The sequence below is a fragment of the Oreochromis aureus genome, linkage group 13 (genome assembly GCF_013358895.1).
Source record: "Oreochromis aureus strain Israel breed Guangdong linkage group 13, ZZ_aureus, whole genome shotgun sequence".
Classification (NCBI taxonomy): domain Eukaryota; kingdom Metazoa; phylum Chordata; class Actinopteri; order Cichliformes; family Cichlidae; genus Oreochromis; species Oreochromis aureus.
This window is the reverse complement of record NC_052954.1, coordinates 523,420-544,806: the sequence shown is the minus strand read 5'-3', so window position 1 is coordinate 544,806 and position 21,387 is coordinate 523,420. Positions and strand designations below refer to the sequence as shown.

The 21,387-nt window shown below is 41.1% G+C and overlaps 1 protein-coding gene across 4 annotated transcripts; it reads right to left on the bottom strand.

The window, feature by feature from the left end:
• Positions 1-1,598: 1,598 nt before the first annotated feature.
• pitx3 (paired-like homeodomain 3) lies at positions 1,599-21,142 on the bottom strand. 4 transcript variants are annotated; one of them, XM_039621474.1, is made up of 4 exons: positions 20,971-21,142; positions 15,099-15,216; positions 10,556-10,761; positions 1,599-3,011 (listed from the first exon to the last, which is right to left on the bottom strand). In XM_039621474.1, the coding sequence occupies exons 2-4, from the start codon at positions 15,205-15,207 to the stop codon at positions 2,439-2,441; spliced, it is 888 nt and encodes a 295-aa protein (XP_039477408.1). In that variant the 5' UTR covers positions 15,208-15,216; positions 20,971-21,142; the 3' UTR covers positions 1,599-2,438. The 4 variants fall into 4 exon arrangements, with proteins under 4 accessions (XP_039477408.1, XP_031603770.1, XP_031603769.1 ...); XM_031747910.2 differs by lacking the exon at positions 20,971-21,142 and adding an exon at positions 18,702-18,839; XM_031747909.2 differs by lacking the exon at positions 20,971-21,142 and adding an exon at positions 18,138-18,588.
• Between the last annotated feature and the right edge of the window lie 245 nt (positions 21,143-21,387).

Sequence of the window (21,387 nt, the reverse complement as noted above, 5' to 3'; positions counted from 1 at the left end):
TTAATATTTCATCTTAAAAACAAGATTAAGCATCTCATTCAGACTGAGAAGTAAAATAATTCTATTAATTTTACAGGGCTGTAATGTAATTGTGGACATAAAGGGCTTAATAAGTTAATTACACCCCCACCCAATTAAAGGTTTCTAGGACAGCTGCCTGAAATTAAGAGTATGACCCAAATCATTGTTTTTGTTTGTGTGATGGTTAATCCACCTGCAAGTGTTTGCAAAATGTGGAATTAGATTTCAAAATATAATATTTGTAATTCTAATTATTGGCATCCTTTAATTTTCAAATGTACTGTTTTTCAACAAAGCTGAAAAAAATTCCTATTTTATTTTATTTACTTTTGATTAAGATGCCAAAATTACACATATTTACTTGTATTGCTGGAAAGAAAAGTATGAGTAGTTGAATATTAGGCTTGATTAATTTCTGACTTCTCAGAGAACTCCAATGTGCCAGGTGTGAAACCAGTTATTTTAGCCTTTGACAGATTTCTAAAATATTTTTCTTTTCTTCTTCTTACAGGTGGTCTAATAAATGACATTTGTAATGAAATCTAATAAATACATAGCTATATATATAATTTTAATATATAGAAATAAATCAATAGAGAAAACAAGAACGAGTGCATTAAGTTCAGCCATTGGTAATTCAATAAGTGTTTAAATATCAATAAGAAGAAATATTTGCCCCTCTAACATCTTGTTTTTCAGCCCCACCCTGGTTTATGAGGCCTGATTTAGCTTAACCGTGAGCTGGTAACAAGCTTCAAACATCCACAATGCTGTGCTGGGCTTCACATTAAATCTTTTTCTCCATTGTTCCAAAGCTTATTTGTAATTAACGCTTCTGAGTAAAAACTGCTTTAAAAGTGATGCAGAGAAAATTAGCAAGCACTGGAAAGGTAAATGGCTCCTACTGTAAATGTGTGACATTTGGTTGTTGCTTTTTGTTTATGGCTTCTGACTTTGTGTATTGTGTCACAAAAACATGCTAAAGATTGTGTTAGAAGATCTAAACATATTCATAGAGATTTTTATTTAAACTCTTTGATTGCCTCTCGGTCCATAATCAAAGGAATATTAAGATTTTTGTTTATTTTTTATTTAAATTATTTTTTTTAAGTGTCTTCATTTTCTTCATACTCTCCATATTAATTCTGGGAGTTTCACAGTGCTTCAGTGTTAAGTTCACTAATGTAAAACCCACTCGAGTTAAAGTCACCCTGTGATTTAAAGCTGAATGTGTCCGAGTCCGATAAAGGGAACAGCAGTGGAAATGTTGATGCAAACTCCTTGTTTCTGACTTTGCTGGGACACCCTGCTCCTCAAGGCCTTTATATAATACTGGCAGCGTCTCTGTGAATTCTCTCAGCGTTACTGGATCTCCTGTGGGCACCACTCACACTGTAGGTCAAACATATCAGTGAGCACTATTTCCCATCGAACTCTCTTCCAGCCTGCTACTTGCTGCTGAGGTGAGTCTGTTTCCATCACATCATGCACATTGCTTTGAGAACAGTGTGTTTTGGCTCATGTCACGTCTTTGAAATGAGAGAAACGGAGTGATAGATGCTCTCCATGGTTCATAGAATCGGATCCTTTAATTGGTTCATGAATGAGACAAAGCAGGCTACACCAGGAAGAAAGCTCGCTTGTTTTTTTGTTTGGTTTTTTGTTATAACAACTGCACTCTTACATACATTTTTACAGTCATGGACTTTCTTCGTATAACACCACACAAATCTATATACTCAATGGCTTTTTATATTTACTTCAAACTTCTGGTGCATGTGTGTGTGTGTGTGTGTGTGTGTGTTTGTTTAAATTTGAGGTTGTGCTCGTTTTTCAGGACTAACCTCCTGTCACCCCTCCAAGCCGACCTTTGACCTATGATCCTTCAAAGGTCGAGGAATTCACAATAAAGTTCTTAAAGAATGTGCGCATAGAACATCAAACTAGGCCTTTGTATTTGTAGAACATGCTCCTGTCATCTGTACTACATTTGATGTATTTTTCACATACAAAACAAACAGAAAAATTCAACTATATACATCTTCCAGTTGTCTTTGCAGCAAAGACTGCAGCTCAGAGGGTTTTGTGGGCCAGCAGCAGTCCAGTTGCAGCATCTTTGTTTTCTTTAGCCTTCGTTTTTACATTTATTCTAATCATGCAGTTCAAAAGAAGGCAAAAATGAAAAGGAACAATAATATTTAAAAATCATTTGAAACAGTTGGTCAGTTCAGCGACAAAGCGCAGTGGTCCATCTGGTCTATTTGTTGTGTCAGTTGTGGAGATAACTCTTATTGTGTACCATGAACACACAAGCTGGCAGTCTGCTGTGCATCGGGCACGTTACAGATGGAACTAAGGAGATGTGAAGTGGGGTAGCAGTGAGTTTACAGCTGGTTGACCGATTCAGAGTTTCTAGTTCATACTGGCCGGTCCACAGCATATTGACAGGGGCTCAAGTTGGACACGGGGTTCTGCACTGCTGGATAGGCAAAATTGGTGTGCTGCTTGGCCTTGAGCCGCAGGCTGGCCAGACTGGAGTTACAGGTGTCTCTGTACATGTAGGGACTGGCTGTGGTGGCGTAGGGGCAGGTGGCTGCGGTCACTGCTACCGAGTTGAGTGCTGAGGGACTGTTGAGGTTGTTGAGATTGCCCAGGTTGTTGAGGCTCGTAGCAGGAACTCCAGCTACTGCTGTGGGCACCATGCTAGAGGCCATGTTCATGGAGGGGATTGAGCTGGGTGGGGAGAACATGGGCTGGGATGACAGGGGGCTTACATTCATTGAGTTAAAGAATGGGAAGCTCTTGGCAGAGAGTGGGCTGCTTGCTGCTAGGCTCTTGGTGGCCCAGTTGTTGTAGGAATAACCCGTGTACATGTCATCGTAGGGCTGCATGAGTCCATTGAATTGGGCACCGAAGCCATTTTTGCATAACTCTGCCTGCTGGTTCCTCTCGCGCTTTCTCCACTTGGCACGCCGGTTCTTGAACCATACCTAGGACGCACAAAAATAGCAGAGCATAGTTATATGTTACAGTTCATACAGTGTGTGTATGAACAGGTCAGTGTGAGGCATAAGGACACTGTTTCGGCGTCCAAAAAGTTATTTTTTCACAAACACAGCTGGACATGTTCTGAATTCTCTTTTTTGGCTTCAGTCTCCTGGTTTAAATCATTCAGTTACTCATGAAAGCTGCAGCTCCACAGTCATTACAGCTGTCTTCTTTTCAGAATAAAACCTTACATTTTGTCTGTATTTGTTCCATTTTTGGATCATCTATAAAAAAAGAAACACATATACATATATGTACTGTAACCCCAAACCACTGTTTTATTCTGTCGTCATTAATAAACCCAGAAAATTCCATGAAACACAGGTATTCATCACTCATCATAATTAGGACCATACACAATGCTCAACATCTCCTAACTCACAGATATCAGTGTGTGGTCATTCTGGATGTTTTTCAGATGTTTGTTTGTACATCTGCCAGTTTGGAAGGGAACACTACATTTGAAAAGTCTGCACTGGGCTCAGAATCGTAGTTTGTATAATCATACAAATATAAGTTCATATATTTTTAATTTGAGATTTTTCAAACATTTTTATTCAACCCCAGCACGTAAGCGTTCTCAGTGCTGCACAGCATACTCTTCATATTTCCATAACATACTTTTGTTTAATAAAGAACAGCATGAATTCTGTATCTCACTAAAAAGAATAGTTTCATAAATATGTGGTAATTTGTGTCATTATAAACGTGGTTATGGTGATTATGGCTCCAACAGTGCTCGCTGGCACCTTCAGTACTTTAGAAATTCTTCTTTAACCAATGCTCTCAGTATGTTTTGCAGCAGTGAGGCTGCAGAGGTCTTGAGATCATGAGATGTTTCTTGTGTGACATGTTTTATAGGCCGTCAGTTTAGACTAGCTGACAGAGGCGGATATGGAGATGGATGTGTTGTTGCTGACATCATCAAATCAAATCAAAATCAAATCACCTTTATTGTCACATCACATGTGCAGGTACACTGGTACAGTACATGCGAGTGAAATTCTTGTGTGCAAGCTTCACAAGCAACAGAGTTGTGCAAAATACAATAACGTGCAACAAGCAAAATATAAAAATGGTTAATTTAAAAAGTAATAAATATATGTACCATATATAAAGGTATATACATTACTGAATGTGTGTACTAAATATGTTTTTCACGTGTGTGTGTGTGTGTGTGTGTGTGTGAGTGTGTATATACATGTTTTACAAATGAAATAGAGTAAACAATAAAATAAGATATATAAAATATAAAATATACAGAGGTAGGTATGTGCAAAACAGTGGCATTAATGTACAGTATGGAGTGCATAATGTTGAAGTTCCAGTAGTGAGGGTGAGGTGTCTATGACGTGTTCAGCAGTCTGATGGCCTGGTGGAAAAAGCTGTCTCTCAGTCTGCTGGTTCGGGACCGGATGCTGCAGAACCTCCTTCCTGATGGAAGTAGTCTGAAGAGTTTATGGCTGGGGTGACTGGAGTCCTTGATGATCCTCCCGCTTTCCTCAGGCACCGCTTCCTGTAGATGTCTTGGAGGAGGGAAGCTCACCTCCAATTATCCGTTCAGCACACCGCACTACTCTCTGGAGAGCTTTGCGGTTGTAAGCGGTGGTGTTGCCATACCAGGTGGTGATGCATCCAGTGAGGATGCTCTCAATGGCACAGCGATAGAAGGTCCTGAGGATGCGGGGCTCATGCCGAATCTTTTCAGTCTCCTGAGAAAGAAGAGGCGCTGCTGCGCCTTCTTCACTGTCTTGTTTATGTGTACTGACCACGTAAGATCCTCAGCCAGATGTACACCAAGGAAGCGGAAGCTGCTCACTCTCTCCACAGCGGCGCCGTTGATGGTGATGGGGTGTGTACTCCTCTGCACCTCCGGAAGTCCACTATCAGCCCTTTGTCTTTGCGACGTTGAGGGTGAGATGGTTGTCTTGACACCAGTGGGTCAGGCGCTGACCTCCTCCCTGTAGGCTGTCTCATCACCGTTGGTGATAAGACCCACCACTGTAGTGTCGTCCGCAAACTTCACAATGATGTTGGAGTTGTTAGTGGCCGTGCAGTCGTAGGTGTAGAGTGAGTACAGGAGAGGGCTCAGTACACACCCCTGTGGAGCACCAGTGTTCAGTGTGATGGGGGATGAGGTGGTGCTGCCCAGTCTGACCACTTGGCGTCTGTCAGACAGGAAGTTAAGGATCCAGCTGCAGAGGGAGCTGCTCAGTCCTAGATCCTGCAGTTTCCTGTCCAGCTTCGAGGGAACGATGGTGTTGAATGCTGAGCTGTAATCTACAAACAGCATTCTCACATACGTGTCTCTCTTCTCCAGGTGTGACAGGGCAGCATGGAGTGTCAGGGCTATGGCATCATCAGTGGACCTGTTGTGGCGGTATGCGAACTGTAGAGCTGTCAGTATCACATTTACAAATATATTTATTTAGAAAACTGGTAACATTTTTAATACTTATTTTAGCTGCTATATAAAATTAAGACTAGCTCTAATTAAAAAACTTTTATTCGTTTTTGTTTTGTGGAAGTTACATAAAAGTTTTTGATCTTCATTTGCAATGACAGAGCCAACAGGTAATGTTGAGGGTAGAAAAGGTTAAACTGTAGAGAAACACACAGCATGAAACGCCACAGACAGGAAGACGTAATTTGTCTGAAAGTTGACGTCTAACAGTTTCACTCATAATTGTATTTCAATAACAAAGACAAAAGTTAGAAACTGTCTCTTAACCCCTGTCAAATACTCAGTAATATTGTGTGCGTACGAACCCACAGTCTCTGAAATACGTGATGATCACAGACAGTAAGTGTACTGTCAAACAGTCATATTAGGAAAGGCTTATTAAAACTCATAATTCACTTATTTGAATTGTGAAATCTCAATGAAAGAAATGTCAGGGAAGGGCAAGCTTCACGTTGGTGATTTTATGGCCCTATATTTGGAAGATATATATCGGATTAAAGCTTTAGTGGAAAATTCAAATTGAGGGTTTTTCAAAATGAGAGGAGTTCTTCTGTAGCTCCGTTTCTGGACAAACTTTGCAGAACAATGGTGTTTGACTCCACCATCCATATAAAAACTTGGTGTAATATCTGATTCACTCTGATTGACATGTAAACTCTATTTCACATCCCTGTTTCTTTCATTAAGCAACACTAAACTGTGAGCTCGAGTTTCCTCGGCTGAACTGGAGAAAATTGTTCATATATTTCTGATATCGCGCCCACATTACTGTGATGCCCCATTCAGCCGCTTCTCTGTCACACCTCCAAGCTATAGAAAATACCACTGCCAGATCAGTAATGTGCTTCATTACTCTTATTTTATACTCTTTACATTGGCTCATTTTTAAATTATTTTACATACATACATACATACATACATACATACATATACATACATACATACATACATACATACATACATACATACATACATACATACATACATATATATATATATATATATATATATATATATATATATATATATATATATATATATATATATATATATATATATATATATATATATATATATATATATATATATATATATATATATATATATATATATATATATATATATATATATATATATATATATATATATATATATATATATATATATTAATTCCCCTCTCGCCCCTGCAGGCGCTCTGTCCTTGAAGCTCGGGAGGCGGAGCTTTTCAGCACAAAGACTTTGTTCACCTGACTCTATGGACGCAAAGTCATTTACAAACATTTTTGTTTCTTTATTCTGTTCTTTATTTTGTTTTGTTTAAATTTATTTTGTGTGTTGTTTTTTAGATCTCATTAACTGTATTTTAATTTCCTATGACTTTATTGTCATTATTCCTGTTGTTTTTATTTGTGATGCACAGCTTTGTGACTACATGTCTGTGAAAAACACTTTATATTTACTTCCTGGTGATCTGAACCACATATCTGTCATGTTCACATGTTTTCTGCTGCTGTAATCCTCCTAAACCTTTGCGTTGGTAGGGAGCAGCCTCTTTGTCCCACTGACATACATGCTGTGCATCACCCAATCCTGTGTTGTTACACTAACAGAAGAGTCGGGACACAAGCTTGTGAGAGTCGTCAGCAGTGCTGTTGTGAGGTTCGAGTCTGAAAAATTTTCAAGGTTTCTGAAAGAGGCTGAATGTCAGGTTTATTCAGCACCTCTTCTACAATCACTTTTATGCGTCTTTTGCTGAAATAACTACACAAATTCAACAATCCCTCTGAAACCACAGTGAGATACATTTGATGTGATGGACTGGTTGCCGTATTGCACTTTGTTACCCTGTTTGAGCGCTCGCTGCACTTTATATGACTTGTCTCATTCACCCAAGCACTTTTTATTGTTTTAAGTAAACGCTTTCTATCTAAGGTTCACACTCAGATGCATCAGAGCATCTCGCCCAAGGATATTTGGCATGCAGACTGGGAGCAGACAGGAATCAAACCACCAACCTTCCAGTTAGTAGATGCCCTGCTCCAACTCCTGAGCTACAGACTCAGGGCAGTACTGAGCCCACAGTGTATTTTTGTCTGTGGCTGAAAAATAGTCACTACAGAAACTCTGACCCAGTTTCGTCTATTTGACACATCTACCATCTACCAGTGCAGAGACTGGGCCGTCTTTACTGCATCCCCTGACTGACCCGAGCTGTCAGAAAGCCAAACATACCAAACAATAATCAGGTTTAACAGCAACCAGCTCAACAACTGCCAGCTTTAGTTTACAGGTTTAGCAAACCCAGAGCATTCCTGACTGTTGGGAGCTGTTTATCAAATTTAGTCTCATCTTTAGAGTAAGAGACCAAACGTGCTGACCTCAGAGACCTCTTGACTCTATTACACAGCACAAGCAGGTTAAAAGTTTCATTTATCTGTTAGGTTTTAACTCTCCTTAGTCCAGGAATCAACAACATCTGCAATAGATTTAAGGTAAGTATTAGCAAATAGTACTTTACATCATCATTACATCTAATACTTTGGATCAAAATCTCTTTACAAAATGTCCTGCCATCCACTAACATTCACTGAGTTGTACAAACATTTCTCATCCAGCATCATTATCAGGTCTAAATGCAACATTTCATCATATTGTTCCCTTCGTCTTCAGCTGTACTCGTGCTTCCATTAGTCTTATGAGGTGCTCTGGAACACTAATTTACCACACGCCCCGACTAAAGTCCCACTTACTGGCCACTGAATATGCAACCGACAGTCAATAAGTTTCATCCAGTCCAAATGAAATCTCCTGCACTGAAACCAACCTTGGATTTGTCCTAGTCTCTGAACATTTGGTTATACATTTTTAATTTGAGTTTGACACCAAGCCATGACAAGAACATGAAAGTATAAGGCAGGCCATGCCCTGATAGGGAGTGCATTTAATGGGGTGGATTTCACATTGAGTCTATTAATCTGCTGATGTCAGTGTTCAGTTCAACATACAGTCAGTGTAGCTCACACTAAACCAATAATGCATCACTTACAAGTTCTTTATGATTAGTTCAGAATCTCTCTTATCAACAGTGGGGTGATCTGTGCCACGCCCTGTTTCTAGGAAACCATAGAGGAAATTGGTCATGTGACTGCACATTTTTGAAGAGTCAACCATTTTACTCATCCTGCAGAGAGGAGAGCCTCATTGCACGAGAATGAAGCACATTTAAGTTCAGAGAGTGTTTTTTTGCCTTTCAAAGTAAAACTTTTGTTTTGTGTGAACAGTTACAGACGAGTCTGAAATGTTTTAGCGCTCTCTAAGCTGCACTATGAGTAACTTAAAGAAGTCCAGACTCTTTTTCCTTTCCGGGCTCCTTAGACTGTGATGACCTGGATGACTGAGAACAGACATATTTAGAGCGTAGAGCTTCAATCTGACTGTGAGTGTTACTGTGAACTTTGCAGACAAAACCAAATCCTACAACTACACTGGATGGTTACCACACACCGAGGGCAGGTTGTGCCACAAGACCACTTTGTTTCACATCCACAGTGATTGTTACCACATGCACAACATCCTGAAATACATGTTTTAGTTGGAAGCATTACTGTCATGGCCTCGCTTTAAAGTCGCTTTAAGTAAAAACTGGCACAGCCTACCCAGCTTTGATGGTTAACAATAGCTCCCTGACAAATCACATGAATCAAACTGACAGATGAAATATTTGGAACATGGAGGAATCTGCTTCAACGCTCCGCATCGAGAGTTTTTAAATTCCACTGATGGACGTTAGGAACTACACAATGTGCGGTCTATTGTCCTTTTAAAATATCAGCCGAGCGTGCGTGCTATGTGACCTTTCCTACAGCCAACCTTAATTTGATCCATTACTTGTCAGGCAGGCCAGCGACTATATTATCATCCATCACAATGCGTGTCCTCCCGCTTCATATAGCTACAATGACCAAACCAGTGGGTGTGGCCACGTCCTAACATTTATGTTTATTGTCCAAACTCAGGCTTTGGTGGAGGGAGCAAAATGTTTTACCTAGCTAATTACACAGAGTTACATCAATGAGGGCAGATTTGTTAATGACATATTTCAATGTTTTATAGCATGGTGTACAGAGAAGACTGAAGTATCCCCTTCTTGAGTTATGCTTAAATCATAAATTCTGGCCCAGCTTTACAGACAAACATAAATTTTAAAGATTACAAACAGTATTATAGAGTAAAGTGTTTTCCTGAGCAGATGAAGATCAGATATGATTAAAACCCCCAGACTGCCAACACACTTCTCTGCCTTTGAATTTTTGCCAGGTGCACAATGTGAGGGAGATATTTCTGATGTGGTCCTTTCAGCTCGTGCTGTGTGCACACAAGCCTTCCCACCTGCAGCCAATCAGAAGAAAGTTGGTTCAAACTCTGAAGAGCCAACAAAGCTAAAAAGGCTTGTTTCAGTTGATGAAAGATATGCACAAAATAAACAATAATATTCTGAAATTAGTATAATTTCATGTGAGAACATGAAATTCCACCCTGAAGTGAAAGCAGAGTAATATACCAGATTCCATCTGTCGCTATTGTTTATGAACAGTAGCACATCACAGAGTCATCTGTGGGACTGGCTCATAGTCTTGCTGGACAGCAGAATGCTGTGAGGAAACGTCTGCATCTGATTTGCCTGAGCTCTGTACTCTGCCTTCTCCTGTGCAGGCTGACGCCATTCAAATTAAGACGATCACAATTTTTCACCCAGTGCTGCAGTCACTGTGAATGCACACTGGAAGTAGCAGGTTTAACTTGGTAAAGCTTGACCATGGCATTGAAGTTGTTGTTTTTCAGCGGTTAATATTTGCACACTTGGGGGACACAGTCATTGCCAACAAAGGCCACCAAACGTTATTGCAGGGAAATGCAAACATGTTCTGCAGCCTTGTATTCTTACTAAACATATCACTGATACTGGAACAAAATACAGCCAGGGCTTTCCTGTCCCCATCATGACAGCACTCATGTACCCACCCTGACCCGAGCCTCGGTGAGGTTGGTCCATACTGCAATCTCCTCTCTGGTGCTCATGTCAGGGTAGCGGTTCCTCTGAAAGGTGGCCTCCAGTTCCTGCAGCTGCTGGCTAGTGAAGTGTGTTCTCTGCCGCCGCTGCTTCTTCTTCAGAGAGCCATCCTCGGTGCTGGACTCGTCCAGCTGGTTCTGTTGGGATTTCTCTGTGTCTACAGACACACAGGGTATAACACATTGCATAAGACACAGGGAGGAAGTGACAGGAACGACTCCATAGACTATCAAACAGCTGGTTGTGAAGGTTCATACATGACTGTAAAGTAATGATTAGAATTAAACATACCCGTCCAAAAAAGGAAGAAACATGCATATAACTGCATGTTGCTGTGGCTGACGATGCAAATCAGCTCACAGTCATAACTGTACTCTACTCAAGACCACATGAAGCTATGAGAGACTGAAAGCAGCTGTGGACACAGTGACTCAGATTTATGTCATATGTTCCCTGTAAGTAATAAAGGCCAATAAAACTGATCAGTATTAATCAACAAATCCATAAGAAATCATTTAACACCAACTACATCATTTTCTCAGACACTCAGAGACCAACCAGCACCACACCTACAAAGATGAACTTGTTTCTCAAATAACAGAAATTTATAATAAAACATTTATTGACTGTGTAACTTTTTATGTAAAATACATGAAAACAAGAGTGTTTGCTAGTTTCTCAGTTCATTCAGCATCTATGCTTTTCTGACTTGTAGACAGGAAGTGAACAAATAGGAATGTTTTTCATTTTATACCCACAGTCATCTTATTTATAAATGGTCAATGTCACATGGTACCTTTCAAGTAAAAGCCATTCATCCAATCATAGATACAGTCAGGTCCCTCCTACATCGATGTCTAAGTACTTTCTAATACTCGAACACTGAGTCAGGGTTCAAGCACCCATCTGACTGGACCCACTCTAACCATTATACCAGTACAAACAGATCCAGTTTTGTTACGCAGTAAAGTTAACATTTGCAAATTAACGTGCAAATTTTAAATTTGTATAAATTATGAAACAAAGTGGGTTTATGCAGATAAATCTGAAGTGCTTTCACTTTAAGTAATGTCACAAAACTAAGAAGCAAGCTAACGTCCGAGTAACACAGAAAACAGACTTTAACCTCAGTGATATTAAAGTCATATTTTCCTTTGAATCCTAATAGCTGACAGAAGCAGTGTTAATGGTTTTCTTTGTTGTTGTTTTGTTTTTGGTTGCTGTAATATTTACAAACTGCTCTTCCTGTTGTGTGAATGCCCCGGATTATAAAAATAAAGTGTGTATGAATATAACGAGTGTCATGGCTCTGTGACCCTGTGTTTATCTGTTTGGACTTGTATTTCTGACATTAAGAGTCCGTTCCACGTTGTGATTACAGAGGCCATCCCTGCCTGTGCTTCTATTATCATACTTCCTGTGTTCCATGTATTTTCTTCTGTCTCTGTGGTCTATTCTCCACGTCTTACTTTGTGTTTGGTTAAGTGTCTGTTACTCTCGTTGTTCCCTTGCTCCTGTGTCAGTTCCCTTGTGTTTAGTCTGTTCACATGTATCCGTCTCCTCCTGAAGTCTGTTTGTTTACCTTTTTGTCCATGTGGAGCTCGTGCGTTTCCTGTTTTATTTTGATAGTCCTTGGTTCCGTGTGTGTTACACTGGGCTTTGGCTTCCTTGGCTCATTAGTGGATTGTGTTCCCCAGGTGTTTTCTCTCTGCCCTTACCTCATTTCAGGTTTCCTTTGTTCCTTGTCGTGCCATTATACCCAGGCTGTGCTGTGTGTGCGTCTGTTCTTAGTGTTCCCAGTTCAGTTTATGCCTGAGTTTTGGGTTTCTCGCGTCCTAAAGCTTCAGCAGTAAAGCTGCTGTTTAAGGGTTGCTGCTGGGTTGTCACACAGCAACCACGCATCACTTCCATGACCATCTCTGCATTTGAACTTGTGTATTTGTGATGTGCTTCCAGCATCCATAAATACACAAGGTTGAGAGTGAAAAACCACAGGAAGTGTACTTTATTATTTTATAAACATGTCCTATTTGTTTGATTATAGACACCAGAAAAACTGAATGTTCAGGTTCTTTTCTGTGAAATCATCCGAATGCCATAGGACAGTGATTTCCCAAAATGGGAATTCTGCTGGCTTCTGAGAGAGCTAGAAACACTGGAAACATGCTCCCGTCGTGAAGCGCCACATTTTTCTGACACCTTTCATGCTGGATGGCTCCGGCTATCCAGACCAGCTGAAACTGACTGGATAATAATGTGAGACCAATCATCAGATGGTATCGCTCTGTCCCAGAACGTAACATCGTGTTGCCTGCAGGGAATGTCTGCAAACAGTGCACTACGGTCAGAGATGCGCAGGAGAACAGAGTGATTGCATTTCGCCCCCAGTGCAGTGTTTAAGGGACTGCATGTTATGTCTGCCAGGGCTCCTCTCTGACAGATCTGACTCCTGCAATTTGAGGACCTCACAGAAAGAAGTGAAATTAGTCGGCCAGTTAATCCTGTGGATCAGGCTTTTGTGACGAGGGCAGGTTGGGCTCTGTTTGGTGAGGGCTTAGCTCTCTGGGAGCAGTTCAAAATGATCAGCAGGGTTTAAAAGCAGGCTCCAAGGGGCCACCGACCAAATGAATAAGCCGGAGCTGCTATCTGGCAGTAAACTGACACTGGGTAAGCTGTCACTTAAGGCCAAAATCTATAACACAATACGGAGGAAAGGGCAGTGCTTTTCAGAGTAATGCAGCGACCGACAATAGGAGCAATCGGACTGATAATGTGCCGACATGACAAAGTCATTCCAGGTCAGCTTCTCTGAGATTTTAATACGGAAAACAACTTCAAGAAGCTTTTAACCAAATTACTTTTCAACAGCTGGAAAAAAAACAAAGAGCAAGATGAATTCACAGAAAGAAGAAAAAGACATGAGCTGCTAAACGTAGATGAGTCCAGGTCCCAGCTTTCAGAAGCCAGTCAGGTTTTACAGGAGTGGTGCCTTTTATCCAGAGAGAAAGCGTCCAGTAACACCGCACACTCATTCAGTTATGCCTGCAGCACAGGCGTCAGCTCGGTGTGGTGAGGTGTGGCAACCTATTCTCCAGAATAACAGAGCTTAAGGTTGTATGTTTTGTTCATGATCACGTGAACATTAAACTGGCAGTAATCTGTTTGGATACACACACACACACATATGTGAAACACAGGCTATTTCATATGTGTGTGTGTGTGTGTGTGTGTGTGTGTGTGTGTGTGTGTGTGTGTGTGTGTGTGTGTAAGCTATGACATGTTTTATTGCAAAAGACATTGTCTTTAAACCAGACTTTATTGTATTCATTATTTATGAAGTCGTAGTTATTTTAGGTTTTTATTGCAGAGTAAAGTGTTGTAATTCATAAATTGTGTGATTTAGATTTTGATATGAATTTTAAAAATTGAGTTTTACCTTCAAAGTAAAAGCTTTGTTTAATTATTAGTATTATTAGTATTATTATAACCAGTTTTAACTGGATCAGAAATGTGACAGAAACAGGAGAACAAAAGGAGACAGCAGGTGCTGCGGCAGGAAGCGCCGTATTTCTCTTTCGAATAGCTCGTGTTTGACAGTTTGTTAGTGGCACAGATCTCGTCGCAGAGTGGAGCCATTAGATTGGGTTACACACACATAAACACACAGCCTCACAGCACTGATACGGACTGGCAGATGGGTGTCTGGGTTCAGATCAGACGTTAAAGAGCGAAGACGATGATTCTTATGTACGACCAGTCACGTCACGCAAGTCTGTGAAACGTATAAAAATTTCAGTGGGTTAATTTTTATTTAAAGCGAGGATGAGTGGCAGATTTATCAACCTGCAGTTTGTTTCTCTGTAAGAACAAGTCCGTCCCCGAACTGAAGCCGCTGCCTCTCGGTGTCCTGTCTGTCTCACGGTCACGTATAAATTAGCGGAAGAGTTCACGGGAAACTGCTCTTCGTCGCTTTGGTGATTAAATACAGAAATGTGGCGACGGCCGCAACTTTTCCAGGTTTTTTTTTCTCGCTTTAAAAGAACGCAAGATCGTCGGCGACGGTCCGGTGCGCGTCCACGGACGAGAATTACGTTTGATTGTTCGGCGGTTCATTTTCATATTCAAAGTCGGATTGAGTGGTATTTGATTAGAGCTCAACATCAGCCTGAGTTTGGGCCTAGAGAGTCTGCGCCGACACAAGTCACCCGCAAATTAAAAAGGCTCAGAGCGTAATTCCACTCACAGCGAAACACTCCGAGCCTTTCTTTACTTTTTCCTCATTAATTGGCTGTAATTACATTATACTCGAGGTCAACAGTGAGGACATAACAGCCCGCAGAAAAAGCAGAAAACCACCAGTTTCTTTTCAGTCATCTTCACGGAAATATCATCTCGCTGTTATAGGAAACTAATAATGGGCTCTAAACCATTTAGTCGTACATTTCTGCAGTGATCCATAGAGCCATACATGACAGACAGACAGATCAGACTGACCGCTCTGGTCCAGGCCTTTACATCCCGGGTCATGCTGCGGGGTCCCGGAGTCTGAGAGCGACAGCGCCGGGCTGCGGGGATCACTGTCCGTCAGAAGGTTAAAATCCATAACCAGGCTCTGCACACAGACACACACAGAGCGAAAGACACGTCAGAACACCTTTCACCACCTGCAGTCAGTATAAAGAAAGAAACAGCGGCCTAAAGATCAGTGAGCACAATTTATCATCCGATAAATCTACAAGTCAACCAATAAAAACACGATTTTACCTTTTTAAATATTTTATTTCCACCATCATTTTGATCATTTTGTAATATTATTACTTTATTATTTGCAGTGTTGATTTCAGATGATTATCATTCTTTAATATTCTGTATCTTACTGCAGGAACAGTCCGTGACTCGGTTCAAACATTCATCCATATCCACGTTTTCTCCAGTTTTATATTTATGACTCATGTCCAGCTGCCATAATCCACACAGAGTTCATAAAAATACTGATATTACCAACTGTAGCCTCATGTATTGTGCCCAACTCCTTTCTTTAATTTAAAAAGGAAGGGATTGAGTTTTTACAAATAGTGAAAAATTCAAAAATATTGTTATCAGATAAACTGACTTGAAGTGCATCAAATCAAACACACAGTATGGTTCATCATGTGCATAAAATCATCTTTGCATCTGAGGATCACCTGATGTCTTTGTATCTGAATCACAGTGTTTCATGTGGGTCTGTGTGTATTTGTTTTACTTGTCAATACATGCTCTATTCTCTCTCCAAGCTTTCTTTTCACACTTGGTTGTGGTTATGATTATGATCCCCTTTATAGAAGGCTGACACAAGCAGCTATAAGTAGACCTGCCTTGAATTGGCTCTATTTTGGGACACACCGGGAGCGCTATAGAGGTCTGGCTGTAAAACACACTATGACATTTCCAAGACAAACTTAAGACAGTGAGGTCAAAGTGCTGGTCACTTGTTTATTAATCTGAAAGCAGCTGATTTTGAAAAAGCAATTATAGAAAACGATGGGATGATTTATGGCTTTGAGGTGAAAATATAATAGGATTGGTTTAATCACAAAATGCTGGTTCAAAAGTGAAGCCAGTAAAAACTGTCCTGAAGCGAGTGACTCAGTTCAGGCTCATCGATGTTAATGTATGCTGCAAAGTGCTGGACTCAATCAAATCAAAGAAAAGGGAATCAAAGGGATAAAGACCCACCCTAAACTCAGCACAGAGCCAATGTTTACTCGTCTTTTTGATTGACTTTGCATTTTCCACGTTCGGTTAGTGAGTGAAAGTTCAGAGCAAGTCTTGAGGCTACTGTCAGCGAATCCATGTCATCAGAGGTTTAAAAAGATGATACGCCTGCTCCCCGTTTGATGTTGCCAGTGTCTGTGTGTAGTCAACGTTGTGGTTACAAGCTTTATACTTAGAAGCAGCACATTTAGATTTCCAGGCGAACGGGTATTTGTGACCCCCACCCCCTCCCCAGCCCCTCCATCATGAATGTGTTTCCCTGTCCTCTGTTTGCCACTATGCCAGGCCTGACATTCTGCTAGAGTTAAATCAGAGGGCTCGGACTGAGGTATTGCATCAAAGACCACCATCCCACTGCTAATGTGGATTAAACACTATCCCCTGTTTTATGGTAGGAATTCATTAAAAACAATGGCCTAAAAAGAAGTTTGAGAAAAGGGCTCAAAGTTGTTCTGACCTTTTTCTCAAAATAAAATGCTGTTATCCTAACTGGACTGGTCTCCTCCAGGAGGACTGTGCCTCCATCCATATGATTTGATGGCTTACTTAATGCTTGATGCAGGTGAAAATGATCTGAATCACGTGTTATGGTCATTACAGTCGACCCATCTCAAGTCAGTTAAAACACCTAGAGGAGAATTTAGACCAGCATGGCAGACATTACGCTCTCAAACACTAAATGAGCAAAATGAAGTTCCATCCTCCCAGGAGAGCTTCAACTTTACAATAAGGAGCACTGAAGCAATTTGGGTGTGTGTGGTGGCCCAACATGCAGTAATGGTTTTCTTTTAATTTGTCACTCATCTATACTCTACTCTTGAAATATGGGAGGCAGCCCCAGTGACTACATGGAGTTTTGGTTGTTTTGTCTTTATTCTATTGTTCTAATCTGTTTCTCTTGGCAGAAATGCCCTAAAGAGTCTATGCAAATATTTGTAGCTCCATGCAAAACACACCTAAAGACTCCTACAGAGAGGACAGAAAGTCCTAATTTTTAGAGGTCAGCTTAATAAGACAAAATCAAGTAAGAATACTAAATGTAGAAGGTACAGAGTTTAAAAGAACCACACAATGCCAAACTCAGCTTAACAAATGCAAATGTCCTCCACTAAAGTTCACAGAAGAAATGCTGTTTGGCACAACAACACACAAAAATATACAACTGCATCCCACCGGAGATTTTCTTCCTGCTCTCACTTCACATTGTGTCAGTGGGTGTAATGCTGCGCTCAGGCCAACCTACATATTGTGATGAAAGGTTTAGCACCGTACTACATGTGTGACATCTGAATCAACATTTTCTTGCACTTCTGTTTCTCAGCCTTTAAAAAGCACCTTCATGTGATCACCACCAACATTTGCCAGACTTCAGCTTGCATCTCTTTTTTATTGAGCATCTGTGATAATGGTGGCAACATTTCACAAAAGACAGGAAAATGAGCACTGCGTGGAAGCTGCTACTGCTGCATGCCGGGGGTGGGGGGGCTTGGAGAGACCTCACTGCTTTGGATTAATACGTCTCTGACATGGACGGTGGGTTAAAAACATCAGTTGCTGCTTTAATTTCTCATTTTTCTTTAACAGAATGACTTAATAACAACAAACACACACTTTTACATTCAAGGCCCGTTTATAGGCTTTACTGTAAAAGTCAAACAAAAGCAGCAGATCACAAACGGCCAGCAAAAACTGCAACAAGATATGAATTCAGTCAATCAGCTTATGTGATAATGAACTCTTTTCATTTGAAAAGCAGACCATCAAATGGATGTTTACCTTTGCGCTGGACTGTTGTTGAGTCACTTCTGTTTTTAAGCTAACAGCCCTCCACAAACGCCACTCAAACGGCGATTGAATCGACAGAGCAACAGCCGCCCAGGTTTAGTATCAGCAAGGTCCGGTATTTTGGCCAGAAATGACAGTGAGCCAGTTTTGGGCACTATATCCGCCGTGGCAGTGATGGATGGACGCGGGGCCTGCTGTCAATGTGGTGCTGAGAGGCCGGCTGGCTCGGTAGTGAGGGCGAGTGCGGGTGATGCAAGCCAGTCATTTTGTCCAAAACAAGGTGGCACAACCCCACCCACCAGCACACACACACTCTTTGTCATGAAGGGCTCGATTATATTTGTAAAATCAAAAGCCCTCATCCTCCCTCCCTGCTCAGTATGTCCAACAAACTATCACTGAGCTAACGAGCAGGCTGGGCCTGAGCAGCTGACACGGTGACTAATCACTGGCCGTGCAGAGCCGACTTCAGCCTCCTGTGACCGAACCACTGAGTGAAACTTGAGAAAATCAGGAATAAAGCTGAGCAGACTTTTTCATGGATCGCAATCTTACCTCTGCTTTCTAACACAGACTGTGGCTCTTTCCTGGAGCACGAACCTCGAACCTTTACCTCTGCTTTGAAATAAAGCCTAAAACACGGTAATCTGGAGGAGGCGGCGGGGGTCCTGCTAGGAAGTAAACGCAAATCAACAGTTTGCATGAGCAGAAGCGCTTTGCATGAGTAGCAGCCTGGTGACATCGAGCTCATTAAAGCATATATCTGCTGACGATAATACCGATAAATACATGTAAAAAAGTGGAATCCTCTCATTTCCCGGCAGTTCTGGCGGTCCATCTGGCAGTGCGCGCGGCAGCGTGCTTGCATTTCCACGGACAGCAGGCATTAGCCCGGGAATTATTCATAAACGCGTTGAGAATTAATTCCTGGGATTAAGAGTTGATTAAGATGTGTGTCACTTTGCTGTCTGAGAACTTATTAAGGGCCTCCTCCTCCTAAGAGGCGGCAGATGGAATTTCGGTCCAATGTTTGTAGATGTTAATTTCTGCCCTCCTATAACAGCCATTTGCATATGATTGAGGGAGCGAGGCCGATGAAGTCCTGCAGCAGAATCACGGAGGAATAATTGGTTGGGCGAGCCAATAGAAGCTCTCAACAGTGATCAGTACAGAGCGTTTCCACATCAAGAATTTATTAGGCCCGATAAAAAATGCATTTCACTCATTCAGCTCAGTCTGCGAAGCAACTTTAGTTAAAATCGTCTGACTGACAGAAATTCAGACCTGCAGGGGAATACTAAACACTCTGATCGCAACACTCATGATTTTATTCACAGACGGTCGGGTTAAATCTAGCGCGTGAATCCATTTATAACTAAAGGTTGTGTTTGAAAGTCAGTCTGCAGGGATGTAAGAGCACAGTTTGATTTGCGATCGGCTTATTATTATTAGATGGAGCACAAATGAAAGTCAGCTCCAAGTCTGTATTTGTTATTATTATTATTATTATTATTATTATTATTATTATTATTATTATTATTATTTCGATAGATTACAAAAGTAATTTAAACATGTTGATAAGTCACTGTGCTGGAACCTTGGCCTCTCAGCCGAGCACCTCGGCCCTCGGCTGGGTGTAAAATATTTCCATTGTGCCCTGAGGCCAAACTGAACTTCGATTAAACAAATTCAAGTATATTTTCATATGTCCGGATCTGAAAACATATGCAAAAAAGGCTATAAAGTAGGTCTGCAGGGGCAATGCTAAGATGGTCATATACTTTTAAAAAAAACGCTTTGATTTGCATTTTTATAATTAAAAAATAAATAACTAATAATAATAATAATAATAATAATTAATAATAATAATAAGCAGCGCGAGCTTCTGAGTTTATAGTGATCGAAAATATTGTTCTGTTTATTCCGCAGTGACACTTTCACGCTCTCTTTCCCTTTTTTATTTTAAAGGAATGAAACAAAATTATTTTGTGGAATAATATTAATCATAATAATAATAATAGTAATAATAATAATAGCACTATTATTATTATTATTATCGTTGTTGTTGTTGTTGCCGTTTCCTTGAAGATGCCCTTCAGTGTTTCTAACGGTGATACAGAGTGAAGCTTGTGAGTATCCGCGCGCGTGTATGTCCGCACATTTCAGTGTTTCTATCCGCGGGTTTGTGGGGTTTCCTCAGGCCTCTGCAGCCTCCCATCAGTTTTCCTCACATTCCCAAATATTTTTCACATTTTCAACTATTTTCACGTCATCGTTTGAACATGTTTCGTGATGATCATCTTTCTCATTATTACAAAAATAGAGGTAAAAGAAAAACAGGCCTCGAACACCGACCCACGGAGAAGCGCTGCTGCAAGCAGCCCCGCTCTATTGCACCAAGTGAGAATTGTCGGATTTACTCTAAGCACGTCACACCGATCGTGTTGTTTGTCTATGTGAGGTTGGCCTGTATAAAATTAATATTCTCATTTTGTAATCACCGTGATTTAACTGAAACATATCAAACGGCTACTTTTCATCAGCACAATAATCCGCTCATGAGGAATGCAGACGGGGTTTTATTTGCGTTCCAAGCGCTGTTCACGGTTTATTCTTACTCTGTCCAAGAACAAACAACGTGTGTATTTTGGAAAAGTGCAAATCGTCCCGCTAACGAAGCCTCTCATTTTTACTTTGGTGGTCTCGCGAACTTTAATGCACAGGAAAAAAATCCACTAGGATTTCAAACACACCACTAAAAGCAGAAAAATAAACAGACACAATTACAGAAGGGAAGCGGGGAAAGTTGGGCAGTTTCACTTACATGGAATCCCAGGCTAGTCAAATTAATCCGTGGAAAGGGCAAAGAGCTCTGCTGCAGGCTGATGGCTGTCCTGGCGTCAGGTCTGCTGGTGACATGGACAAAAACTTCCCCGGGTGCGTCCAAACCTCAGAAGAATGTGTCTGCCGTCACTTTCTGTCTTCCTCCTCTTCTATCCTCGGTACTGTCAGACATGAAGGCTGTGGACGAGTGAGACTTGATCCCACACAGAGTATAGGGAAGAGGCGGGAGGGGGGTGAGGGGATGGGAGGGGTTGATCTGGTGCTAAGTATTGTGTGCGACAGGTCCACTGTAGAGAGGAGAGGACGCCCCCCACACACACACACACACTGTGCGGGCACGCGGGGGCGCATACACACGCACTCAGACACGCACTGATGTGCAAACACACGCAAACAC